Source organism: Miniopterus natalensis, chromosome 10 (genome assembly GCF_054644295.1).
Source record: "Miniopterus natalensis isolate mMinNat1 chromosome 10, mMinNat1.hap1, whole genome shotgun sequence".
Classification (NCBI taxonomy): domain Eukaryota; kingdom Metazoa; phylum Chordata; class Mammalia; order Chiroptera; family Miniopteridae; genus Miniopterus; species Miniopterus natalensis.
This window is the reverse complement of record NC_142090.1, coordinates 2,824,867-2,847,852: the sequence shown is the minus strand read 5'-3', so window position 1 is coordinate 2,847,852 and position 22,986 is coordinate 2,824,867. Positions and strand designations below refer to the sequence as shown.

General features: G+C 52.1%; 1 protein-coding gene across 4 annotated transcripts in view; it reads right to left on the bottom strand.

Moving 5' to 3' along the window:
* Nucleotides 1-22,986, bottom strand: part of PRKAG2 (protein kinase AMP-activated non-catalytic subunit gamma 2) — a 165,574-nt gene that overhangs the window by 39,281 nt on the left and 103,307 nt on the right. For 3 of the 4 annotated variants that reach the window (XM_087820914.1, XM_087820913.1, XM_087820912.1), the window contains exon 5: nt 4,953-5,019. In XM_087820914.1, the coding sequence (XP_087677040.1) occupies nt 4,953-5,019 (67 nt within the window). Of the gene's footprint in view, nt 1-4,952; nt 5,072-22,986 lie in introns of those variants that run through there. The other variant, XM_087820915.1, reaches the window with a different exon arrangement.

Sequence of the window (22,986 nt, the reverse complement as noted above, 5' to 3'; positions counted from 1 at the left end):
TCCCCCAAAATGTATATGTGCTTTGAACGGTCATAAAGTCCGTGTTTATTGACATACAGCTCAATTTCAAAATTCAAAAGAATCTATAGAAATGAATGATTTATTTTTATTTTTTTTTTTTGGTCAGCGCCTGTTTTCAAACTGATGACCGTTCCGGTGCAGGCCCTGCTGGTCACGGGAAGCAGTGGACTCGCAAACATCAAGATCATTTTGTGCTGTATTTGTGGGCCCTCGATGCCTCGACTGTTGCTGGGTTTGCACCGTGAACTTTATCTTTTACGTGTCCCCATTAAAAAAAAGTCTAGTGGCCCTTTAGGATAAGTTTTCTTTGGTCAGAGCTTAGTCTGGTTTCACCCATTCTTTCGAATCAGTTAAACCTGAAAAGGAGTGAAAATTAAGTGAGTTACCAGCTGTGAAAGTGCGTGTACATTTTTGGGGGGACGCCCTGTATGTATACCGCCTACCTGTCCGCGTCCCGTGGCCCTCTGGATGGCCACAGACCCCTCTGAATGACCAGGCTGACCAGTCTTGCTATGAATCTGAGTTTGGGGGCATGTTCTGAACAGGCTACGCCTGGGAAAATGTCCTGCAGGTGGCGGAGGAACAGCCCGGACAGAGGGACCCGCCGCCTGGGGGGAAGGAAGGAGGCGGGCGGGCGGGTGGGGGGAGGCCGCTGGCGGGGCGGGGAGCCGAACTGACCACAGCGCGGCAGGGAAAACCTGCTCGCCGGAGTCCCTGCCGGCTGACACAGCAGGAGGGCAGCCAGGGCCCACGACAGAGGAGATTCTCCAAGTGCCGGGATGACAGAGTATTCATCACGAGGACCTGCCGGGGCCTCACCTCCTTCACGGAGCGCGCACGGGTCATGTTTCGGCAATAGAAGTGCTCGCGCCCGGTCCTGCCGCTAAGCACGTTCCAGACACTCAGTCCTGACACACACGCACACAGATGTGACCGGCCGGACCCGAAAAGACTTGAAAAGCAAACACACAACCACGGGCACTGTTCTGGCCAGTGTGCATGTCGCGAACCCAACGTTCTCCCAGAGTAACCACAGCTGTCTCCCCCCTATCCGTGGGTCTGCTTTCCGCGGTTTCAGTCACCCGCGGTCAACTGCGGCCCGAAAATACGAAATGGAAAATCCCTGAGCTAAATAACTCGCACGTTTTTAACCTGCGCGTCGCCCCGAGCGGAGAGCGTGGCGGAGCCTCGCGCGTCCTGCCCCGTCCTGCCCGGGATGGGCCCCTCCCCGGCCAGTGTCCCCCTTCCCCGGACGCTCCCGCCCGTCAGTCACTTAGACGCCTCCGTTATCAGGTTCACTGGGGCGGGGTCGCAGTGCTCGGGTTCCAGTCACCCTCACTTCACTTCATAATGACCCCAAAGCGCAAGCAATTCGGATCCGCCAAAGACAAGCCATAAAGTGCTTCTTTTAAGTGAAAAGAAAAACAGGAAAAAACAGCACACACAGGGCCCGGGCCTGTCCACGGTTTCAGGCATCCACCGGGGGGGTGTGTGTCTTGGAACGTATTCCCTGTGGATGAGGGACGAATGTATAAACATCCACTGTATGCACTGAGCACCTACTATGTGCCAGCCACATCAGACGTTGGGAAGAGAAAGATGAATTGTTAGAGAAGAACAGGAGGGATCTGGGGCCCGGCCTCAGGCAGAGAGAGACTGGGGTGAGCCATGATGTGCTGGTAAGACTGGCAGGGTGCAGGAAGGGAACAGAGAAGGTCTTACCCTCAAAGGATGTGACATCTGAAGGCACAGAGACACGAGGGCCCCACTGAGACCGTGAGGGACACACAGAGCAAACCACGCCCGTGGGCCTAATCCGGCCCGTTTTTGTAAATACAGCTTCTGGAACAGCCGCCCGCTGGACGGGCTTGGCCGCCGGCCGCCTCCCGCCGTGCCTCGGGGCAGGCAAGCCCAGTGGTCGCCGCGGAGAGGGAGGCCGGCTGGCCCTTCCCAGAAGCTGGGGGCCGCCTGCTCTAGGGCCTGTTACTCAGAGAGGGGTCTGTGAGCCAGGGGCACCTGGGGGTTTGGCAGAAAATGCAGGCGCTCGGGCCCCATCGCAGACTCACGGAACTAGAACCTGCCTCCTAAAAAGATCTCTGGCGACTCTCGGGCCCAGAAAGCTCTCCTGTCACTGGCGTGTGTGGCCGGGAGGAGGTGAGGCTGCAGGTGAAGGACATGCACCCGTCCTATAGATAGTCGGAGGAAAGCGGTCAAGGTTTCCCCATAAAGGAGGGGTGCCATCAGTCCATGCTGCAGACAGGTCCCCCCGTCAGCGTGTGACGGTCGGAGGAGCTGATAGCAGAAAGCAGGTGGGCAGCGGGTGTCAGAACCCAGGCAAAGCGCCGGGTGACGCGGGGTCTTCTTCCTTCCCAGCTGAAAATGACATTCTGAGGGATTACTCCCATTTCGCCAGTGCCTCCGACCTGCTTCTGACAAATATAGCATCAGTTATAATTTATTAGGAAACAGAAAAATACTTAGTAACAGAATATTAGTAATCATGTGTTCCCCTGTACACCAAATGTATCTCCATCTAAGTAATGCTTCCGGACCGCGATGCATAAATTATGACATTAGCTGGAGAGGGAGGAAGTTTCAAGATGAAACGAGGCTCACTCATCAGCTATTATGCAGGCTGCTAACACATCAGTTCACAGGATATTTAGGGGTGTAATGTCTTACGGGAGGAATTCCCTCCCCCCGAAAAATAAATGCATGATTCTGGCTTGATATTCAGTTTTTCCATTTTTTGGATAAATAAGCAATCTAAAGTTAAAAAAAAAAAAAAAAACCCGACAAAAAACCAAAGCAGCATTTTAGAGGGCACGCCAACACCACTCCTTCTAGCTCAGCTAACGGCTTCCGAGCAACTGCTTAACATTCAGCCTCCTTAGAGATCTAGAGACGTTTGACAGGGTTATTTGTGGGACTCGGCGCGCTCGAACCTAGCGCGAGCAATCCGGATAAAAATAGGTGAGCGAAAATGGGAAACTCCCCTCCTTAGGTGCTTAGGTTTCATAGTTTACATGCATTCCATGGGCAGAAACGACGCAAAGGAAATAGGGCTTGTATGTCTGCTCTGAGAAATGAAACATAATTAAATCAATAAATCTCAGATAAGAAAAGAACCCATCAGACTGGCGTTGAGAAGAATCTCTATGTTAAGGTTCATTGATGAGGGCCGTAGGGAAGTCCACGAATTCAGTACCGCGGTTAATGGCACTTAAGAGATTTTTAATTAACATTATTATTAACGTTGACGATTAGTTAACAATGTTATTAACTATGTCTTTCCTCTGGGTTTACACTCTACCAACTACCAAGGCATGGACTAATTCATTTCATCCTCAAAATTCCCTGATGTTAGCTGCATCTTATACATGGGGAAACTAAGGCACAGAGAGGTTAAGTTACTTGCCCAAGGTCACACAGCTCAATCAAAAGTGGAGCTAAGATCTGAGGCTGTGCCTGTGTGCTTGACCGTAACCATGGTACCTCTCTAACGGCATCTGCCCTCCACTCTCCTCTTGCCCCCGGGGTGGATCTGCAAAAAGTCTCAAGCCAGTGGACTGTCATTACCAATATCAGGGACAAAGAAAGCCCCTAGAATTCAGACATTCGGAGTCTTAATGGGAAGGGGGGGGGCCCACCAAGCCCTGTGGCCAGTGGCCAGAACCCGACTGGTGATATAATAAAACCCAAGAATAATGTAGATTCCTTCACCAGGGTAAAATGCAAAGGAAGTCCCAGTAAAAAACTCTGAAATGCATCCCGTAACCGCGCGTTAGTAATAAATGCGGATGCGGACTTTTAACGGTCGTTACTGTGAACGCATTATCTGGTAGCTGTTTTAATGATGTTTGTGAAATGCTGCAGAGACCCTAAGCCACACGGCAGACGCAGGCCACTGGCCCGGGGACCACCGGGGGACATTCTCACACCTGGGCTGTGCCTGTGTGTCACTTAAGGAACGGCCTGGCTGCGAGTGAACAGAAGTACATTGAAGCAAACTTGGCGCAAGGTGCAGCACCCACACGGCACATTCTTTGTTCCGGGAGCCTCACTCGATCAATACTCTTGGGGGAAAAAAGAGAAGCCGCTGAATAAATCATGCAGGTCCGCCGGGCAGTGCGCAGGGCTTTCCAATTCCTCAAACTGTCCAGCGTCTTAGACCGAGTTCTTTCCCCACTGTGAGCTCATTATATGCCGTTTAAAATACTAATTCTGCCCCCAAACCAAGCTACTCCCCCTTCACGTTTTAACAGTTTCCAAAGAAGACCCATCGCATCCCATTTCAAACGTCAATTGGGCTGAAGAACAAACTCATTCCCTTCACGTCTTAACAGCTTTAAAATAAGATCCAGGTAAGGAAGGAAAAAACAGAGCGGGGGGGGGGGACCCACAAAAATATCCCACGTGAGAGGACAAGAGGCGACAGGCACGACGGAGCGACAGTCACCTTAACTCCCCACCGATGCGCTCCGCCGGCCGCTCTTCCCATTTAACTTTCCCTATTTAGGACGAGAAGACACACCCTGGCGGTGGTTATTTTCACAAATACAAATAAGGGGACCGTCTGCGCTATTCACGCGGATGGACAGACGCACAGTTGGGGGGTTACCCCCGCGCGCGCGGCGTGGCCCGCAGCCGCCCCTGCCCGACCCCCGCGCTCCTGCGGGCTCGGCCGGTTCGGACAAAAGGAGGGACCGGCCTCGGCCCCGGCTCGGCTTCCCCGGCGGAGGCTCCGCGGGGCCACTGCAGACGCGCTCCGCTGGCCCCGCGCCCCAGCGCCCGCCGCCGGGCAGCCGGGCAGCCGGGGAGCCGGGGAGCCGGGCGCGCGGCGGGGCTGCGCGGCCTCCGGGGCGCGGGGACCCGGCTGCGGGTACCCCGGGGCGCCGGGGCGGAGGCGCGTCCCAGCGGGGGGCACTCACCTTCTTCCAACTCGAATTTCTCCAGCATGCCGGCTTCCGCGGGTCCCGGGGCCGCCGCCAGCGCCGCCTGAGGAGCAGGAGGACAGGGATCAGCATGCGCTCGGCGGCGCTCGTCCCCGCGCGGGGCGGGGGCGCGGGGACGCGGGAGCCGGGGCGGGGACGGGGCTGGGCTCCGCGGCCCCGCCGAGCCGAGCGCAGGGGCCTCGCTCCGCGCCGCCGCCGGGAGGAGGGGCCTCGGCGCGCACACCCGACGGAACGGAACGCGGCGCGGCCCAGCCCCCGGCCCGCCCCCGCCCCCGCCCCCGCCCCGCGCCGGCCCCGCGCGCCTCCCCGAGTGGAACGCTCCGCCTCCCCCCTCGCCGGCGGCTTTGGTACGGGCCGGCGGAGAAAGCGCGTGGGATGAGGGCCCCGGGGCGCCAGCGGCCGGCGCGCCCCCCTCCGGCCTGGTGCCCGGTCCCCGCCGGGCCGCGGGCGGCCACTAGCGGAGGAGGCCCGCGTGCCCATCGCCGCCGCGCCCTCGCCCCGCCCCGCCCCGCGCGCGCCTCCCCCGCACCCACTTCCCGCGCGTTCCCGCGGGGTAACCTGCGCAGGTGTGGTCTGAGCCAGCCCGGGGGTGGGGCCCAGCGGAGACGCCACCCTGGGCCAGGGGGACTGCATTTCTTAAATTTTAGGTTGAACTGCCCCTCCCCCTCCCGCGTTAAAGAGAATGGTTCCTGGGGTCACACGTTTTGCGCCTGCACGGGGTGGCTGTCGCTTTCCCCCAGCCACGGAAGACTTCACTCGCTTCCTCTCTTCACCCACGATTTCCCTTCTTCGGGCGAGCCGCTGCCAAAAGCTCACACAAATCTAAACCTGGCCCTGGCCGCTCCGTCGCCCTGGATCTGGGCATCTGAGACTCTCCTATCGCCAACTCGGGTTGGCAGGCGGCGCGGCTGGCAGCTCAGAGCAGCGCGGCCGCAGCCGGGGAGGGTGCAGGCGCCGCGCTCCGGGAGGCTCCCCGGTGCGACAGCCAGTTTCTGCACCATCTGCAGGGGGCCCCTTAGCTCACTCCCCAAGTGCCAGGGCCCTGATGATGAGCTCAGCCCTGCAGCGCTGGTTAGGGCTGCAGAGGGGCCCCAGCCTCTGGGTTTTATCACGCTTGGGAGCTTCGCCTCTAGGAGGAAGTACTGAAATCTCCTTTGCGCTTTCTTTTTGCTCTGTCATCTCAGCTGGGCCAGTCCCTAAGTCTTAAGCTTTTTCTCAAAAAAGGGGGGGGAGGGGGAGGGGGAAAAAAGACAAAATACATTTTGTAAGAGGATTGGGAGTAAAACACTGCAGCTGTGTCATGCTTAACAGCGGAAGACTAAATGTGTTCCCCCAAGTTCAGGAACAAAGCAAGGATGCCTACTTTCACACTATTCTTTTTCTTTTTTTTTAAATCGTCACCGGAGGATATTGTTCCCATTGCTTTTTCAGAGAGAGAGGAATGGGGGGGGGGGAGACAGAGAGAGAGAGAGACACACACACACACACACATCAGTGTGAGAGAGACACATCAATTGGTTGCTCCCAAGCCTGCGAATGAGGTACATTCCCTTGACTGGAATCAAACCTGAGGGCCGATGCTCTAACTACTGAGCAAAACCGGCTAGGGCCACACTATTCTTATTCAACACATTACTGAAAGTTCCAGCCACTGCAATAAGGCAAGAAAAATTATTAAAAAGCATACAAAATTGCAAAGAAAGACACAAAACCCATCCCTGTTTGCAGATGACATGCTTGTCTGCATGGAAGGTCCCAAGGAATCTGAAAACAAAGGAACAATCGCCCCCCCCAAAAAACACACACTAGAACTAGTGAGTTCAGCAAAGTCATAGGATATAAGATCGACAGGCAAATATCAACCTCATTTCTATATACTAACAATGAACACGTAGAAACTGACATTCAAAACACTATTTACAATCACTCTAGAGGCAATGAAATACTTAGGTATTCACCTAAGGAAACAGACAAGATCTGTATGCTGAAAATTACAAAATGTGGATGAGATGGGAGGAAACCTAAATAAGTGGAGAGGCATCCCGTGTTTGTGGACTGGAAGAACCAACATAATAAAGAGATGTCAGATCTCCACCAAACTGATCTGGAGGTTTAATGCAATTCCTATAAAAATTCCAGTACCCAGGGGAGGGGGACTGGGGGGCTGGGTGAAAAAGGTGAAGGGATTAAGAAGTACAGATTGGTAGTTACAAAGTAGTCATGGGGATGTAAAACAGAGCATAGGGAATGCAGTCAGTAATATTGTAACAATTATGTATGCTGCCAGGTGGGTACTGGAAATATTGTAACAACTATGGATGCTTCCAGGTAGGTACTGGAAATATTGTAACAACTATGTATGCTGCCAGGTGGGTACTGGGAACACTTTGTAAAGTATATGATTGTCTAACCACTATGCTGTACACCTGAAACTAATACAAAGTAATACTGAATGTCAACTGTAATTGAAATTTTTTTTTTTTTTTTAAAAAAGGACTGTAGTATTGGAGGCAGAGGGACAGATGCATAATCAATAGAAAGAGACTCTGACCCACATAAATGTGTCAAACTGATGTTTGATAAAGGTGCAAAAGCAATGGTGCCCCAGCAACTGGACATGGATAGGCAAAAAGTTAGCCTCACACCCCATACAAATGAGCTCATGGACTTAAAATGTAAAACATGAAGCTTTTAGGGGAAAAAAAAATAGGATAAAATCTTCAGGACCTATTGTTAGGAAAGGGTTAAACCTGACCTCAAAAGCATGACCCATAAAAGGAAAAATAAATAAATTGGACCTCATTAATATTAAAATGTTTGTTCTGTGACAGACACCGTTCAGGATGAAAAGATAAGCTACCGAGTGCAAGGAAATACTTGCAAACCACATAGTCGGCAAAGGCTAGTATCTGGAATCGCTAAAGAACTCTCAAAACTCAAGAGTAGAAAAAAGAAGATCCAGCTGGAATGCAGGCAAAAGGTATGAAGAGACGTTTCACTGAAAAAAAGATGTATAGATAGCAAACAAGCACCGGCAAAGATGCTCAGCATCCTTAGCCAGCGGGGACATGCAAGTTAAAGTCACACAAAGCGGTCACTGTACACCTGTGAGAATGGCCAAACTACAAACAGCAAATGCTGGCGAGGATGAAGGAAAACAATGAATTCTGCACCGCTGTGGGGACGCAAAATCGTACCGCCGCTCTGGAAAACAATTCCCCAGTTTCTTAAAAAACGACGCTTGCAACTGCCCCATGACACAGCAACCGCACTCTTGGGCATTTATCCCAGATAAACGAAAACTACGTTTACTCGAAAACCTGCGTACGAATGTTCACGGGAGTTTCATTTGTAACAGCCCAAACTGGAAGTGACAGATGTCATTCAGCGGGTCACTGATGAAACAAACCACAGTCATGCTCCGCTTAACCGTGGGGATGTGCTTTGAGAGATGTGTTCTAAGGCGATTTCATCGTTGCGTGAACATCGTAGCGGCCGCTTACACAGACCTAGATGGTGTCGCCTACTACGCGCCGAGGCTATACGGCACAGCCTTTTGCCCCTGAGCGACACGCCTGTACAGTAGGTTGCTGTACTGAATACTGTAAGTATTTGTGTATCTAAACAGAGAAAAGGTATAGTAAAAATATGGCACGAAAGGTAAAACATGGGACACTTGTATAGGGCACTTAGCATGAATGGAGCTTAACATTTGTTTTTTAAAAAAATATGATTTTATTGATTTCGGAGAGAGGAAGGGAGAGGAAAAGAGAGATAGAAACATCAATAATGAGAGAATCATTGATCGGCTGCCTCCCGCACACCCCTTTCTGGGGATCGAGCCCGAAACCCAGGCATGTGCCTTGACCGGGAATCGAACCCTGACCTCCTGGTTTGTGGGTTGAAACTCAACCACTGAGCCACGCCGGCTGGGCTGGAGCATACATTTTTGAAAGCTGCTCTAGGTGTCAGGGAGTGAGTGGTGAGTGAATGTGAAGGCCTAGGACATTACTGTCCACTACTGTAGACTTTATAAACATTGTAACTTAGGCTACACTAAATTTATAAAATAATATTTTTTTTCTTTCTTCAATAACAAATTAACCTTAGTTTACTGTAGCTTTTTTTACTTAATAAAAAATTTTTAAGACTTTTTGACTCTTGAAATAACACTTAGCTTAAAACACAAACATATTGTACAGCTGTACAAAAATATTTTTTCCTTTATATCCTTACAATAGGTTGTTTTCTATTTAAGATTTTCAACTTTTTTTGTTGTTTAATTTTTTAAAAATACGGTGGTACACAGTGGAAGTGTCAATCATTTTCATTTTTGAAAAGTCTACATTTTTAATTCCTTGCAGTAATTTTAGTATAATTTTAAAAAGAAATTCCCCATTGCTGTCTATTCATAGCACCATCCATTTCACGTGCAATCCTGATGAGCTGGTTTTTGGGAGCAGAAACCGGCTGCAGTCAGGCGTATGTATTTAGGGAGGCTGCCAAGTCTGCAAAAGTGGTCCTCACACTAAAAAGTCCCATTTCCATTATTGCAGAAGTTGGTAGTGAATAGAAATGGAAACGAGCCCAGGAGGTCACGGTTCGACTCCCCATCAGGGCACACGCCCGGGTTTCCCGCTGGATCCCCACTTGGGGGCCTGCAGGAGGCAGCCAATCAATGACTCTCTCATCAATGATGTTTCCATCTCCCTCTCCCTTCCTCTCTCTGAAATCAATAAAAACATTAAAAAAAAAAAAGGAAACAAAATCAGGTTAGTCTCTTTGGTTTGATTTCACTTGATAACAGGCACACAGGAGGCTAAGATAAAAACGTTTCTATGTCATGCTACTGAGGCCGAATTTATGTCCCTGGGTTGTTTTCACTTAGAAATCTCATGTCATCTTCCTTAGAAAGGAGCACAGCCCAGGACACTAGAAAAGGGCAGAAGGAACTTCTCCATAACCCACGAGGTCTGTTGCAGGAATCTGAGGCCCGCAAAGCTTAAAGTTGCGCACACAAATGCTGACAGGGTCGCGGGAGTGACGGATTGCTTAGTGCAAACCATTTAAAGTCGGTGGTGGTCGTCTGTTCCCCTTTCATGGGGATGTTTTCTTGAAGCCTCAGCAGACCTCTATGCCTCTCTTAATTTTAGCTCCTTCAGGTAGGCGGCAGGCCAGGAGAGGCCAGGGAAGGGCGGGGCCCGTTCTGCATGTGTGATGCCCACCTCGGGTGTCTCGGGTACTCCATGGGTTCTGAGTTGAACTTTATTGAGAGAATGCCTGAGAAACACGGAGCCATTGCAACTGTGACCTTCTGGTTGGTGAAAATGCTACGTGATTACGGTCTGTCTCACCCCATTTTGCCCGGGTGCCACAAAGTACGGTATTTTGAAGGCCTCTCGGGAGGGAAAAGTTCAGTCTGAAAACTTCATCACAAAACACCACCACAAAAGCTTTTCTTTGTTCCTTTGTGCACTGGGGTCGGATATGAGTTCGCTTGGCCTTTTGTAAAAAAAAAATCTTAAATAGCTATTGCAAGAAATATTCAACTTTTAAAAGGGGTTAATGGGGAAAAAAGGAGGCTTCTGTAATTCTTTCAACAATAAAGATAAATTAAAAAAAAAAAGAAATACAGTGGTACCTTGGTTTTTGAACGTCTCCTTTGCTGCACATTTCGGTTACCAACACCGTAAACCAGGAAAGAAAATGCTTCGGTTTTCGAACACGCCTCGGAAGTCGAACATACCCTACCGCTTCTGCTGAGGGCAAGATCCTGAGGCCTAGCTGTCGGCTGTGGATCCCTCAGGTTTTCCAGCGTTTCAGAGCTCGAACGGTCTCCCTGCACAGATCACGTTCGAAAACCGAGGTGCCACTGGATTCAACTTTAAATACTGGATGGGCGGCTCCTGAATGATTTAGGGATTGGAACCCACAGCTTTGATGCTTCCCCCGCTGTCTCTGAGCTCTGGCTCTGCTAAGACGTCCTCTGTGAGGTGAAGGCAGGCTGGGGACCTGCCACCAGGGCGAGGGCAGGAGCTGAGTGCGCTCTAAGCAGCTCTCACCCCCAGCTTGGGCAGGCCACGCCCACCTCTGGGACAGACACGCCCACCCTGTGCCAACCACGCCCCTTCTGTGTCGGCCACGCCCGCCCCGCCCCGACCACGCCCCCTTTGCCCGACCACGCCCAAGCCTCAATGTCAAGCTGACAGCTCTCTTGATCCAAGGCCATCTGCTGGTCATCGCCATGAGCTTTCTACAGACCCTTCAAGCTCATCCACCTATCTCAGTCCCCGCATCCTCTCACTTTGTCACCTGAGTGTCCCCTGAGGCAGCCCCTGTGTCTGCGCCTCCACCACAGCTCCTCCGGGAGGCTCCCCCCATCTCATGCTTGGGTTGCTGCATCAGCTCCGAGCCCTGTCTCGCCCTTTTCCACCCTGGAGTCAGGGTGACCTTTTAGAAACACAGGCTCATTCTTGCTTCTCCCCACGTGCAACCTCCCGACGGCTCTCAGGAGCCTGTAGGGGTGTCGGGCCAGCCCCCGGCTCGGCCGGGCTGGAGCATTTCCAGTCCCCACCTTCTCCCCGCTCTGTGTGCCCTGCACTTGAGCCTCAGGGTGGTCCCTGCTCACTGCGCTCAGGGCTTCCAACACTCTGGCCTGTCTCCCCACTGCCCCCCACGCTCGGCTGGTTCCTGTTCACTCCTTAAGGAGTCTTACACCCGGGCCGGTGTGGCCCAGTGGTTAGAGCTGCTGCCCACACACCAGAGGGTTGTGGGTTCGATTCCCAGTCAAAGGCATGCACCTGGGTTGCAGGTTCGATCCCTGGCCCTGGTTGGGGCACGTGCGGGGAGGTGACCCATCCATGTGTCTCCCTCACATCCATGTGTCTCTCCCCCTCCCTCCCACTCTCTCTAAAAATCAATGGGAAAAAATATCTTCTGGTGAGAATTAGCAACAACAGAATGAGTCTTACAAAGAAGGCTCGGTCTTCCCGATGCTCGGCCTCTTCCCACAACTTACCCGGTTAATCCCTCCTCTAACCCACACGCTTTTTCTGCTTTTGCAGGTATTTAGACTGAATTGCATGCCCTTATCAGCAACGTGGTCCCCTCTGGGTGTGTCATGTTGCACTCAGTTGTTGGGGATACTGTTGGTGACCCACTTGGCAGAATTTCTTCTCACCTTCTTTCCTAGAATAACCACCTTCTTTCCTAGAATAACCCCCTAATTTTGTCGCAGTGTACACCCTTTCCTTACGTGAGTCATGAGGGGGACAATCATTGTCAAGCTATCTAGGATTAAAGAGGAGGACTCTGGTTGGAGAGAGCCAGCGCCCACACGCCTGTGTGCACATCCCCTCCCCATCCTCTGTTCCTGCCATGGACAACACGGATCCCTGCTAGTGAGGACCAGCTCCCAGACGAAGCCAGTGTAGAGACAGACAGAGAGAATTGGGGTCCTCGCTGACATCACTGACCAGGCCTGGGGCCCGTCCTACCTCTGGACCTGTGATGTGAGACAATACCTGTCTTTGAGCCACTTGTAATTGGGAGTTTCCTGTTAGTTTGCAGCCCAAAACATCCCAAATGATATTTGGGCATTAATATTAGACGCAGGAGGTGATATTCTAAGTAGATGAAGGCCATATTTTAATTGGGGATATTGCTGCACATGTCACAATGCAAAAAGTTACAAGGTTTAAGTAAACAGCAACTGTAGCAACTGCACAGTGGACTCGATGCTAAGGGACCCTCAGAGGGACGCTCCCGTAGGAGACGCGACGAGGCCGATCCTGAAGGAAGGGAGGGAAGGAAGCGTTTCGGTGATGGCGAGGGCAGAGGAAGGGCGCCGGAGGCAAAGGTGTCTGCATGGTCTTTATCCGAGAGCGCGGTGGGTTTATTTGATTTTTAAAATTTTTACTTATTGATCAACTTTTAGAGAGAGAGAGAAACATTCTGCCCAGCCAGGGCGGAGTGGAGTGTTCCTGGGGAGAAGTTAAAGAAAGATAGTTAGAGTCTGGCCGGCGTGGCTCAGTGGGTGAGCATTGACCTGTGATGCAGGAGATCGGGGTTCGATTCCCGGTCAGGGCACATGCCCGGGTCTCAGGCTCGATCCCCAGTCGGGGGCCTGCAGGAGGCAGCTGATCGATGACTCTCTCATCACTGATGTTTCTCTCTCTCTCCCCCTCTCCCTCCTCTCTCTGAAATCAATAAATATATATATTAAAAAAAAGAAACATACAGAAAAGAAACGAGAGTAATAATTAGAAACAGGCGCATCAAAGGAGCCTTTAACTACAGCAAGGAAGACTTTGTGGAAGCAAAGAAAAGCCAATAAAGGGAAACGGGCGGGATCACAAAAGCTGCGCAGTGCGGCTGAAGTGTCACCCGCGAGCTCCTTGAAGTTACCGCTCATTTCTCGAAGGCCTCTGCCAACACCTTTTTATTGCCCTGGCTTCAAAAACGGTGGCTCGGTCTTAGCAGACTAGTACGTTTCATAACTCTCCTGACACGAACACAACTGGAAAATCAAGTTTAGATCAGTACGGCTTTCCTGCAGCGGTTCTAAATAGTGTATAAAGTTTTGTTTTGTTTTAAACAATCAATTATAAGAATTTATTTTAAAATATACTTTTTATTTATTTTATTTTAATTTTATTTTAAATATATCTTTATTGACTTCACAGAGAGAAAAGGAGAGGGAGACAGAGAGATAGAAACATCAATGATGAGAGAGTCATTGATCGGCTGCAGCCCACAACCCGGGCATGTGCCCTGACCGGGAATCGAACCCTAATCTCCTGGATCCTAGGTCGACGCTCAACCGCTGAGCCACGCCCGGCCGGGCTTTATTTATTTTAGAGAGAGGGAGAGAGAGAAACATCAATGTCGAGAGAGAATCATCGATCGGCTGCCTCCTGCACGCCCCCTACTGGGGACCCAGCCCACAACCCGGGCATGCGCCCTGACCGGGGACTGAACCGGCGACCTTTAGGTGCGTGGGCCGATGCTCACCCGCTGAGCCACACTGGCCAGACAGTGAGCCGGGAGGTTTACTTTTCTGCCGATCTGTTGTTTCCTTGGGCAATTCTGTCCGTAAAGAAGCCACGACAACTGGAAACATCATCTAAACCTGTCGCCTCAGCAGCACCACACGGCTGCGGTTAAATTAAAAAAGTTACAAGCACGCGGTTTCCCACGGCTCCACAGAGAAATACCAATGGGTCGTCCGGTGAGTCAAGAAAAACTGGAAATAACCCCACGTTGAAACACAAGCTACGCAAGACCACAGTTCATTTCCTGGGCAAGAATCTTAGTCCAACAGTGCATTTTGCTCGGCATCGATTTCTGCAGGATCCATTTATAGGGTCTGAGCAGAGGCCAGTGTCTGGGGCAGCACCTGGGAACAAGGCCAGTGTCGGTCTTTTCTTCCTGACTGAGGAAGGGCCGGTGGCTCGATTGTATTGGAGGATTGTGCTTTGATTCAAGTGACATCACGGAATTAAAAAGCCTACAGGGGTCAAAATCTCAAAGGGGTGTCATCAGTTGCTACTTTTTTTGTTGGTTTTTTTTTTGGTTAATTCTCACCTGAGGATATTTTTTTCCATTGATTTTTTAATTTTATTATTTTATTATTATTTTTAAAAATATATCTTTATTGATTTCAGAGAGAGGAAAGGAGGGGGAGAGAGAGAGATAGAAACACCAATGATGAGAGAGTCATTGATCGAGCCCACAACCCCGGCACGTGCCCTGACCGGGAATCGAACCCCAATAGCCTGGATCCTAGGTCGACGCTCAGCCGCTGAGCCACGCCCGGCCGGGCTCCATTGATTTTTTTAGAGAGAGAATGGAAGGGAGGGAGGGGGAGAGAGAGACACACTGACTGTTTGCCTCCTGCACGTGCCCAGACCAGGGTCAGGGATCGAACCCACAACCCTTCAGGGTGCAGGCCGATGCTCTAACCACGGAGATCACTGGCCAGGGCAGCTGCTCCCTCTTTTTATTAAGATCTCGGAGCGTAATCTCAAAGTCAACACGTGTGACTGGAGCACAGAAAAAAACGGAAAAAAACCAACAGTGCCGCTGAGAACAGGGCCTGTTCTGACTTCGTGGCTCAGACCCTTCCGCCCTCGACGGTCCTGGTTCTGAGTCCAGCTCGGCCACACGGGGCTGTGCGCCGGGCACGTGGCCTCTGAGCCTCATGCCCGTGTGTGCTGGGCGCCTGGCACCGTCCCCTGCTCAGGCCTGGTGCCCATAAACCATCGCCGCTCTCGACGTGGGGGCTGCCCTTCGGCAACATGGAAAGAACTCGGGGTTCAAAGGTAGGCCTTCGAATCATGTGTGTGCCTTTTACCAGCCATAGCCTCCAGCACACAAGCAAGTTTCTCTAAACCTGGATTCTTAACCAGCAAAACAGAGATAATAACATCTCCTGTGCAGGCCTGGCATGCAAAGTAAGAGAGGAACATCGACGCGAGAGAGAAACCAGTATTCTGGGGATCGAACCCACAACTCGGGTAGGCGCCCTGACTGGGAACCGGACCTGTGACCCCTCGGCGCATGGAACGATGCTCTAACCACCGGGCCACACCGGCCAGGGCTCAACCCAAAGAGTTTTAATCGAGTCCCTAATTTCATCACTTGGCAGCGAGGCAGGAGAGACTGGCAGCCTCCAATCGGGAGGACAGGATGTCCAAGAACCCGCGACTGCTGCAGGAAACGAAAAGTGCTGAAAGCTTGTTCTTCCTGGTAGGGAAAAAATGACAACTATATTCTATTCAAAGAATGGTGGGCAGGTTTGTTCCACAGACCCCGAAGCCTATTGTCCACCGCCTTCTCCGAGTCCACTGACGGTCACTTTAAGACTGGCAGTGACATTGTCATAAGTTACCTGGCACCAAGTGTACCCGATCTAAGTCAGTACTGGGCTGAGAGCAGACACAGGAACAGTGTCAAACAGGACTGTCCCAAACACATCGGCGAGGGGCATGTCACAAGAATATATATTTTTAAAAGCTCTCCCTTTTTTATTTTATTGTATTGACTTGAGAGAGAGGAAGGGAGAGAGAGAGAGAGAGAAACATTGATGTGAGAGAGAAGCATCCACCAAGGATTGAACCCGAAACCTACGCACGTGCCCTGATGGGAATCAAACCCGCGACCTTTTGGGGCCCAGGATGAGGCTCCAGCCAACGGGGCCACCCGGCCGGGGCTAATTTACCTTCTTCGCCACCCACGCGCAGGTCATTGGAAGCCAGCGCATTCACGCTGTCCCGCAACCGGTTTCCAAGACGCTCTCGTCTTAGAGAGACGCCGTCTTTATAGGAGGCGATCGAACATCTCTCCAGGTGAACCTAATTTTTAAAATCAAATAAATGCAAAGGCGGTAAGCGGGTCGGCTGTCAGGCTAGACCGAGAGAGCGGAGCAGGCCGCCCGGCTTGTGAACGCGCCCGTTACAAGCAACCGGGCCCAGAAACCGTGTCCTCTACGTGTGGGTCCCTAGAGCCGCCTGCCTCAAATTCCCTTTTCTGAATAAAATACACCTCTTCTTCAACCGTGCCCAAGATCACCAGGTGCCGTTCTTAAAACTCAGGACCCAGCCGGCCGGCGTGGCTCAGTGGTTGATAGTCCACCTGGGAACCTGGAGGTCACGGCTCGATTCCCGGTCGGGGCACAGGCCCGGGTTGTGGGCTCGATCCCCAGCAGGGGGCACACGGGAGGGAGCCGATCCGTGACTCTGTCACCGCTGATGTTTCTCTCTCTCCCTCTCCCTTCCTCGTTCTGAAATCAATAAAAATACTAAAAACAAACAAACAAACTCAGGACCCCAAATCACATCGGTCTCGGGGTCCGCGCCAAGCCTCCGAAATAGCGGGGAAAGCGCATAACCCCTCGCGGGCCCTGGAAACAGGCGCCCGGGCCGCCCGAGAAGCCGGCCGGCGGTCACTCATTAACAGGTCAGGCAGCTGTTCCCAGGCCGCCCCCGAGCGGGCTGGTTCTAAACTTTTCCACGGCTCCGACGGCTCATTCCTACCGAGTCGTTAACGCCGCTGTTAGGGTGTGTGTCGCACTTGTACCGGCGATACCCACGAGCTCCGGTTAATGCTTTTCTAAGGGCCGTGAGTGAGGGGGAGTCCCGGTTTGGAGCCGAAGGAATTTCCATCTAAATGCAAATCAGGACCAGCCCGGCCAGAACGAACGCATGAGTAGGTACAGTGATTTTTCCACCCTCCAACGGCCGCCCCCCCGGCCCCCCAGGTGCACTTTCGTACAACTGTGTTGGTGGGTAAATATTCCTTATGAGGTAAACCAGGCTTTTCCCGTCCCTGCGCCCGCAGGGACACAGGTGAAGGTGCTCAGAGTCTTGATTTCTTTGACTTAATATGTGGTCAGTGCAATGGGCAGAGAGGCCCTGCCGGGTGGCTCCGTCGGTTAGAGCGTCGCCCCCGATCCGCCAAGGCCGTGGGCTCCATCCCCGGTCAGGGCCCACATAAGAAGCAACCGATGGATCATAAATAAGTGGGGCAGCAAATAACGTTCCTCTCTTCCTCTCGCTTTCAAATCAATACCAAAAAAAATAAAAATGGGCGGAGAATCCTTATTCTAATGTCAGCTTTTCCACTCCGGGCTGATGTATCCGGGCCCCGTAAGTCTCTGTTCGATGTCCGGAGAGAACCGAAGAAAGTGTGCCCCAGATGGAACTTACCTGTCGTCCCCAGATCTACGGCCCCTCCCTAACCTAGTGACACTGCCATCCATCCTTTCGCACCCGAAACGGGTGGGCCACCCTAGAGTCCCCCTGCCACGGGCCACATCGCCAGGCTCACGCCGGGCCCATCCTCTAGCAGACGCGCCCTCTGCAGGGCCTCGCGGCCCGCCTCGCGCCCGGCCTCCTGGTGAAGCTGTCCCCTGTCCACACCTCACCTCGCACCCCCGCGGCGGCTTCCGCAAGCCGGCTTCTGCCCCCGCTTATCCAAGTCACGCTCACTTCCCGGGACAGAGACGCCTTCGGCCCGTGACATGCCTAATGACATCATTCACACCCCCGCCGCCTGCCCAAGTGGGGGGAAGGGATCCCCGCGGTGAGTCCCGCCTCCCACCGGGACCAACTCCCATGACCATCCCAATGCCAGGGGACACCAGCATTTTTTTTTTCCTGTTAAGCTTCACCCGAGGATATTTTTTCTGTTGATTTTTTTAGAGAGAGCGGAAGGGAGGGAGGGAGGGGGCCAGAGAGAGAGAGAGAAACATCGATGTGAGAGAGACACTTTGATTGGCTGCCTCCTGCATGTGCCCCGACTGGGGGCGGGGAGGGAACCTGCCAGCCAGGTGGGTGACCTTGCCCGGGAATGGAACCCACGGCCCTCCGTGCACAGCCTACGCTCTAGCCTGGGCCGCGCCGGCCAGGGCTCACACCAATACTTTAACCACGGCCTCTCCCAGGTGAAGGCAGGGCTGCTCCCCTCGGGGGAAAACATTCAGGTGAACCCTGACGTGGCCACTGTCCTGACGGCAGATTCAACCGCGAGAAGCAGTGGCTCCGTCACCCGAGACAGCACCGGAAACCGAGGTTTTTCCTGGAGTTTGTGTCCCTGTGATCCCAGCAATGCTGAGCCCATGGCCCTGGGACCTGCAGACCTTCAGAAGCGGGTCCCCCGTCTGTCAGGGTGGGATCTAGAAGTGACAAGGCGGACAGTGCACCTTGCCACGTAAACCCTGGGTCCTGGGGGGCTCTGGGGGGGGGGATTATCCCAATCCTGACTACTGAGGGCCTGGACAGTGCCAGGCACATAACAGGGTCTTAGGAAACTGCTGAACGACTGATTTCCCGGGAGGGGACAGAGGCAGGGCATTTAACGAGTTAAAAAAAAAGCCCGGCCGGGCGTGGCTCAGCGGTTGAGCGTCGACCTAGGATCCGGGCGATCGGGGTTTGATTCCCGGTCAGGGCACAGGCCCGGGTTGCGGGCTCGATCAATGACTCTCTCATCATTGATGTTTCTATCTCTCTCTCTCCCTCTCCTTTCCTCTCTCTGAAATCAATAAAGATATATTCAAAAAAAAACAAGTTAAAAAAAAAATAAAATCTTGAGCCCTGGCCAGTGTGGCTCAGTGATTGAGCGTCAACCCATTTACCAAGAGGTTCCCGGTTCGATTCCCAGTCGGGGCACATGCCCGGGTTGTGGGCTCGATCCCCAGCAGGGGCCGTGCAGGAGGCGCATCATCGATGCTTCTGTCTCTCTCTCCCTCTCTCTAAGATCAGTAAAAATGTATTTTTTTAAAAGAAAACAAAACAAAAATCTTGAGGCAAAAAGACCCAAGCCCCTTTCCCTGGAGCTCAGCTACCCGGGGAGCTGAATGAACAAGAGGCCTGAAAGGACACAGGCCCAGCTCTCAGGCCAGGACGCCTCTTGATTTGGGCTCTGCCTTCTCTCGGCCACCGAGTGACTCCTCCAGCAGGGCAGCAACACCGGAGAAACGCCAAATGTCATCCGTCTTCCTGACGGCGAGGAGCGCGGAGCCCCTCCGCCCGCCTCCTCCACTCGCGGGCAGCACTTGTCTGCGCCCGGCTGTCGCGATAACCAAGCCCCGCCGCTCCCACTCCCGGGCCCAATGCGAATCTCACCCCCCAAACTATTTTTAAAATATCTAATCTGCGGCAAGGAACAGGGTATGGGACTGTTACTTTGCCATTTCTGGGCAGACGGTGTGAGCGTCGAGACCTTATTAGGCTGTGACTTGATGTTTAAGACGCCGAGATGGAAACACAAAAACACAGTCGTGCGTGTGAGATCGTCAGCTGCTCCTTCACGTCAAGCAGCCTGAAATACGTTTCGACGTTTAAAGTGCTTTCCTGTGTTTATAAAAAGGTAAAAATTATTCCTAATAACAATCTGGAAAGATTGATTAGTGATTTCCTTCCAAATAGTCATACGAGGAAGCCTCGGAGTCTCGGAGGCGGAGTCAGGTTTAAGGAAAAACCAAAGTTCATGAATTTACCGAGTTACGTTACCTCCCCACGTATGTGATGAAACAAGTGTTAGTTACTATTATTTTTTACAGGTTTTTAAAAATATATGTTTTTATTGGTTTTGAGAGAGAGAGGAAGGGAGAGGAAGAGAGAAATAGAAACATCTGATGACGAGAGAGAAACGTCATCGATCGGCTGCCCCCCGCATGCTCCCTACGGGGGGTCGAGCCCGCAACCTGGGCGTGTGCCCTGACCGACCGGGAATTGAAACCACCACCTTTTGGCGTACAGGGGGCGATGCTCCAACAACTGAGCCACAACAGCCAGGGCAAGTGTTAGTTATTTTTTGATACATCACAAATCACCCCAAAACTTAAGATGACAATAATAATTTATAATCTATTATGGGCTGAATTGGATCCTTCCCCCAAATTTATATGTTGAAGCCTGAACCCCCAACGGGACTATATTTGGAGTAAAGAAGTTACTGAGGTTAAATGAGGTCATGAGGGGGGCCCTAAGCCAACAGGGCTGGCGTCCTAGTAAGAGGCGGAAGGGACACCGGGGATGGGTGGGGACACGGGGAGAGATGGCCGCCTGCGGCCCAGGAGAGCGGCCTCAGCAGAAACCGAGCCTGCCAGCACCTTGGGCTTGGACTTCCAGCCTCCAGGCCCATGAGAAATAAATACCTGGCCCGAGGTGTTTGCTCTTTGGACACTTCTGCTTGGATGCCCCACAGACACCTTAGTGCACCATCACCCCCTACACATACGTACAGCCACACACACACGCTCAAGCTCACATGCACACACACAAACACACACATGGAAGCGTCCACACACATATGTACATGCACACACATATGCACCCCCCACATGTACAACACACACATGCACCCCCCACATGTTCGATACACACAGGCACACATAAACACATGCATACACACATGCACACATGCACACATGCACACACACACATGCACACATAAACACATGCACACACACATGCATACACATAAATGTATAACACACCAACCCATGCAACACACACGCACATGCACATGTGCACAGCCCGCTCCTTATCCCAGGAAATGCAATGACATCCGTCTAGCTCCCAAGGCAAGGCCTCTGGAGCCCTCCTCTGATTCTGCTCTTTCCCCTGCAACTGGTCAGTCACTACCTTCCAGGTCCCTTCCACGCAACCTCTCGAATGGCTCTTTACTTGCGAACACCAGGCCGCTCCTTCCCCCTTCAGCTGCCACCAGACCCGCATCATTTCAGGCCGCCTCTCACTGAGCTCCCAAATGCCATCCGATTTCCATGCCCAGCCCCTGAGGGATCATCCTAACATGCAAAGCTGATTATTGCTTGCTGCTGCTGCTGGGAAAAAAAATTCCACATCCTTCCTCTGCGGTTGGCTCCTCCCCTCACGGAGACCAGGCTGGGCATTTTCTCCCATGATAACGACACGGGTTCCATAAAGCCCCACTGGACTTACTCACCTGTCTGTTCCTCCCAATGGACAAGAGCTCCCTTTGTTCAATTAGCTATTAGCTCTTTCTCGAAATCCTCCCATGTACAACGTGACACTAACCGAGTGGATAGAATGGACACCGTCCCTGCCTCATGCGGGTGATTCATTTGTCACCCATCACCCTTTCCTAGCACTGGCTCTGGCAAATAAATGATAAAATGAGAGCTGTCTGTTACATACTAATTAATTACTCTCACCCCTTTTCCAATTTTAGAACAACATTCATGGGAACAAGTTTTATGAGCATGATCTTCATGGTCAATGTTTACGGAAAGTATTTTTTGATTCCAAAAGGCAGGGATACATTATATTGAAATATTGTGTGGCAGACGGATGCCTGTAAGCAACTGACATTCCTCCATGAAGATTACGCCGGTAGCCAAATGAATTAAATCAACCAAGCTCTTAAGAAACGTAGCGCATAAATTAAAGACGTTCAACATGATGCAATTATTAAGAAAACCACTTTATGTGATCTTGAAACTATCGAGAAGGAAGGGAGAAGGCAGCCCCCGGAGGCCTTGGGTGATAAAATTTACAAATGGGATTAAGGCCTTGTTTCATGTCAGGGAGCCAGTGGCAACACTGTCTTCCAATTTTGAAACATATAATTTCACAACCTAAGGATTATCTGATGCCCAGACTATATGAACATTGTAGCTTTGACCATTTAAAAAATTGTGGTAAAATATACATAGGTTACCATTCTAACCATTTTTTTTTTTTAAAGAGGAAAACTCAGTGGCATTAAGTACACTCACGTTGTATAACCATCACCACCATCATCTCCAGAACTTTCGAAAATCTTGCAAAACTGAAACTCTATCCCTATTAAACAATAACCCCCATTCCTCCCCACCCAGCCCCTGGCACCCACCATCCTGCTATCTGTCTCTGTAAACCCGGGCATGTACCCTGACCGGGGATCGAACCATGATCTCTCCTGGTTCATAGGTCGATGCTCAACCACTGAGCCACACTGGCTGGGCCATCCCTCAGCACTTTAAACAAACAACACTCTGCGAAGCATGCAGCTGACACAGTCACCACCAAGGGGGCAAGAAGGGTCATAGGATGTTCTCCGCATGACAAACGACAAGCACATCTTCTTTCCCCCCAAAATAACAACTGTTCTGGTTGGACTGTGTCGTCCCCCCCCCCACCCCCCCCCACCCCCACCCCCCACCCCCCCCCCCGCGCAAAATGACGCTGAAGTCCTAACCTCCGACACCTGTGAATGTGACCGTATTTGGAAATCAAGTCTTTGGAGATGTCATCAGGTTGAGATGGGGTCACTCTGGACCGGGCTGGGCCCGAACCCAGGAGGACTGGCGTCCTGATAAGAAGAGGGAAATCCAGACACAGACAGACACACAGGGAAGACACACGGGAGAGGGAGGCAGAGGCGGGAGCGATGCAGCCCCAAGCCAAGGACAGCCTGGGGGCCCCGGGAGCCGGAGGAGACAAGGAAGGGTCCCTCCCCCGGAGACTTCGGAGGGCGCTCAGTC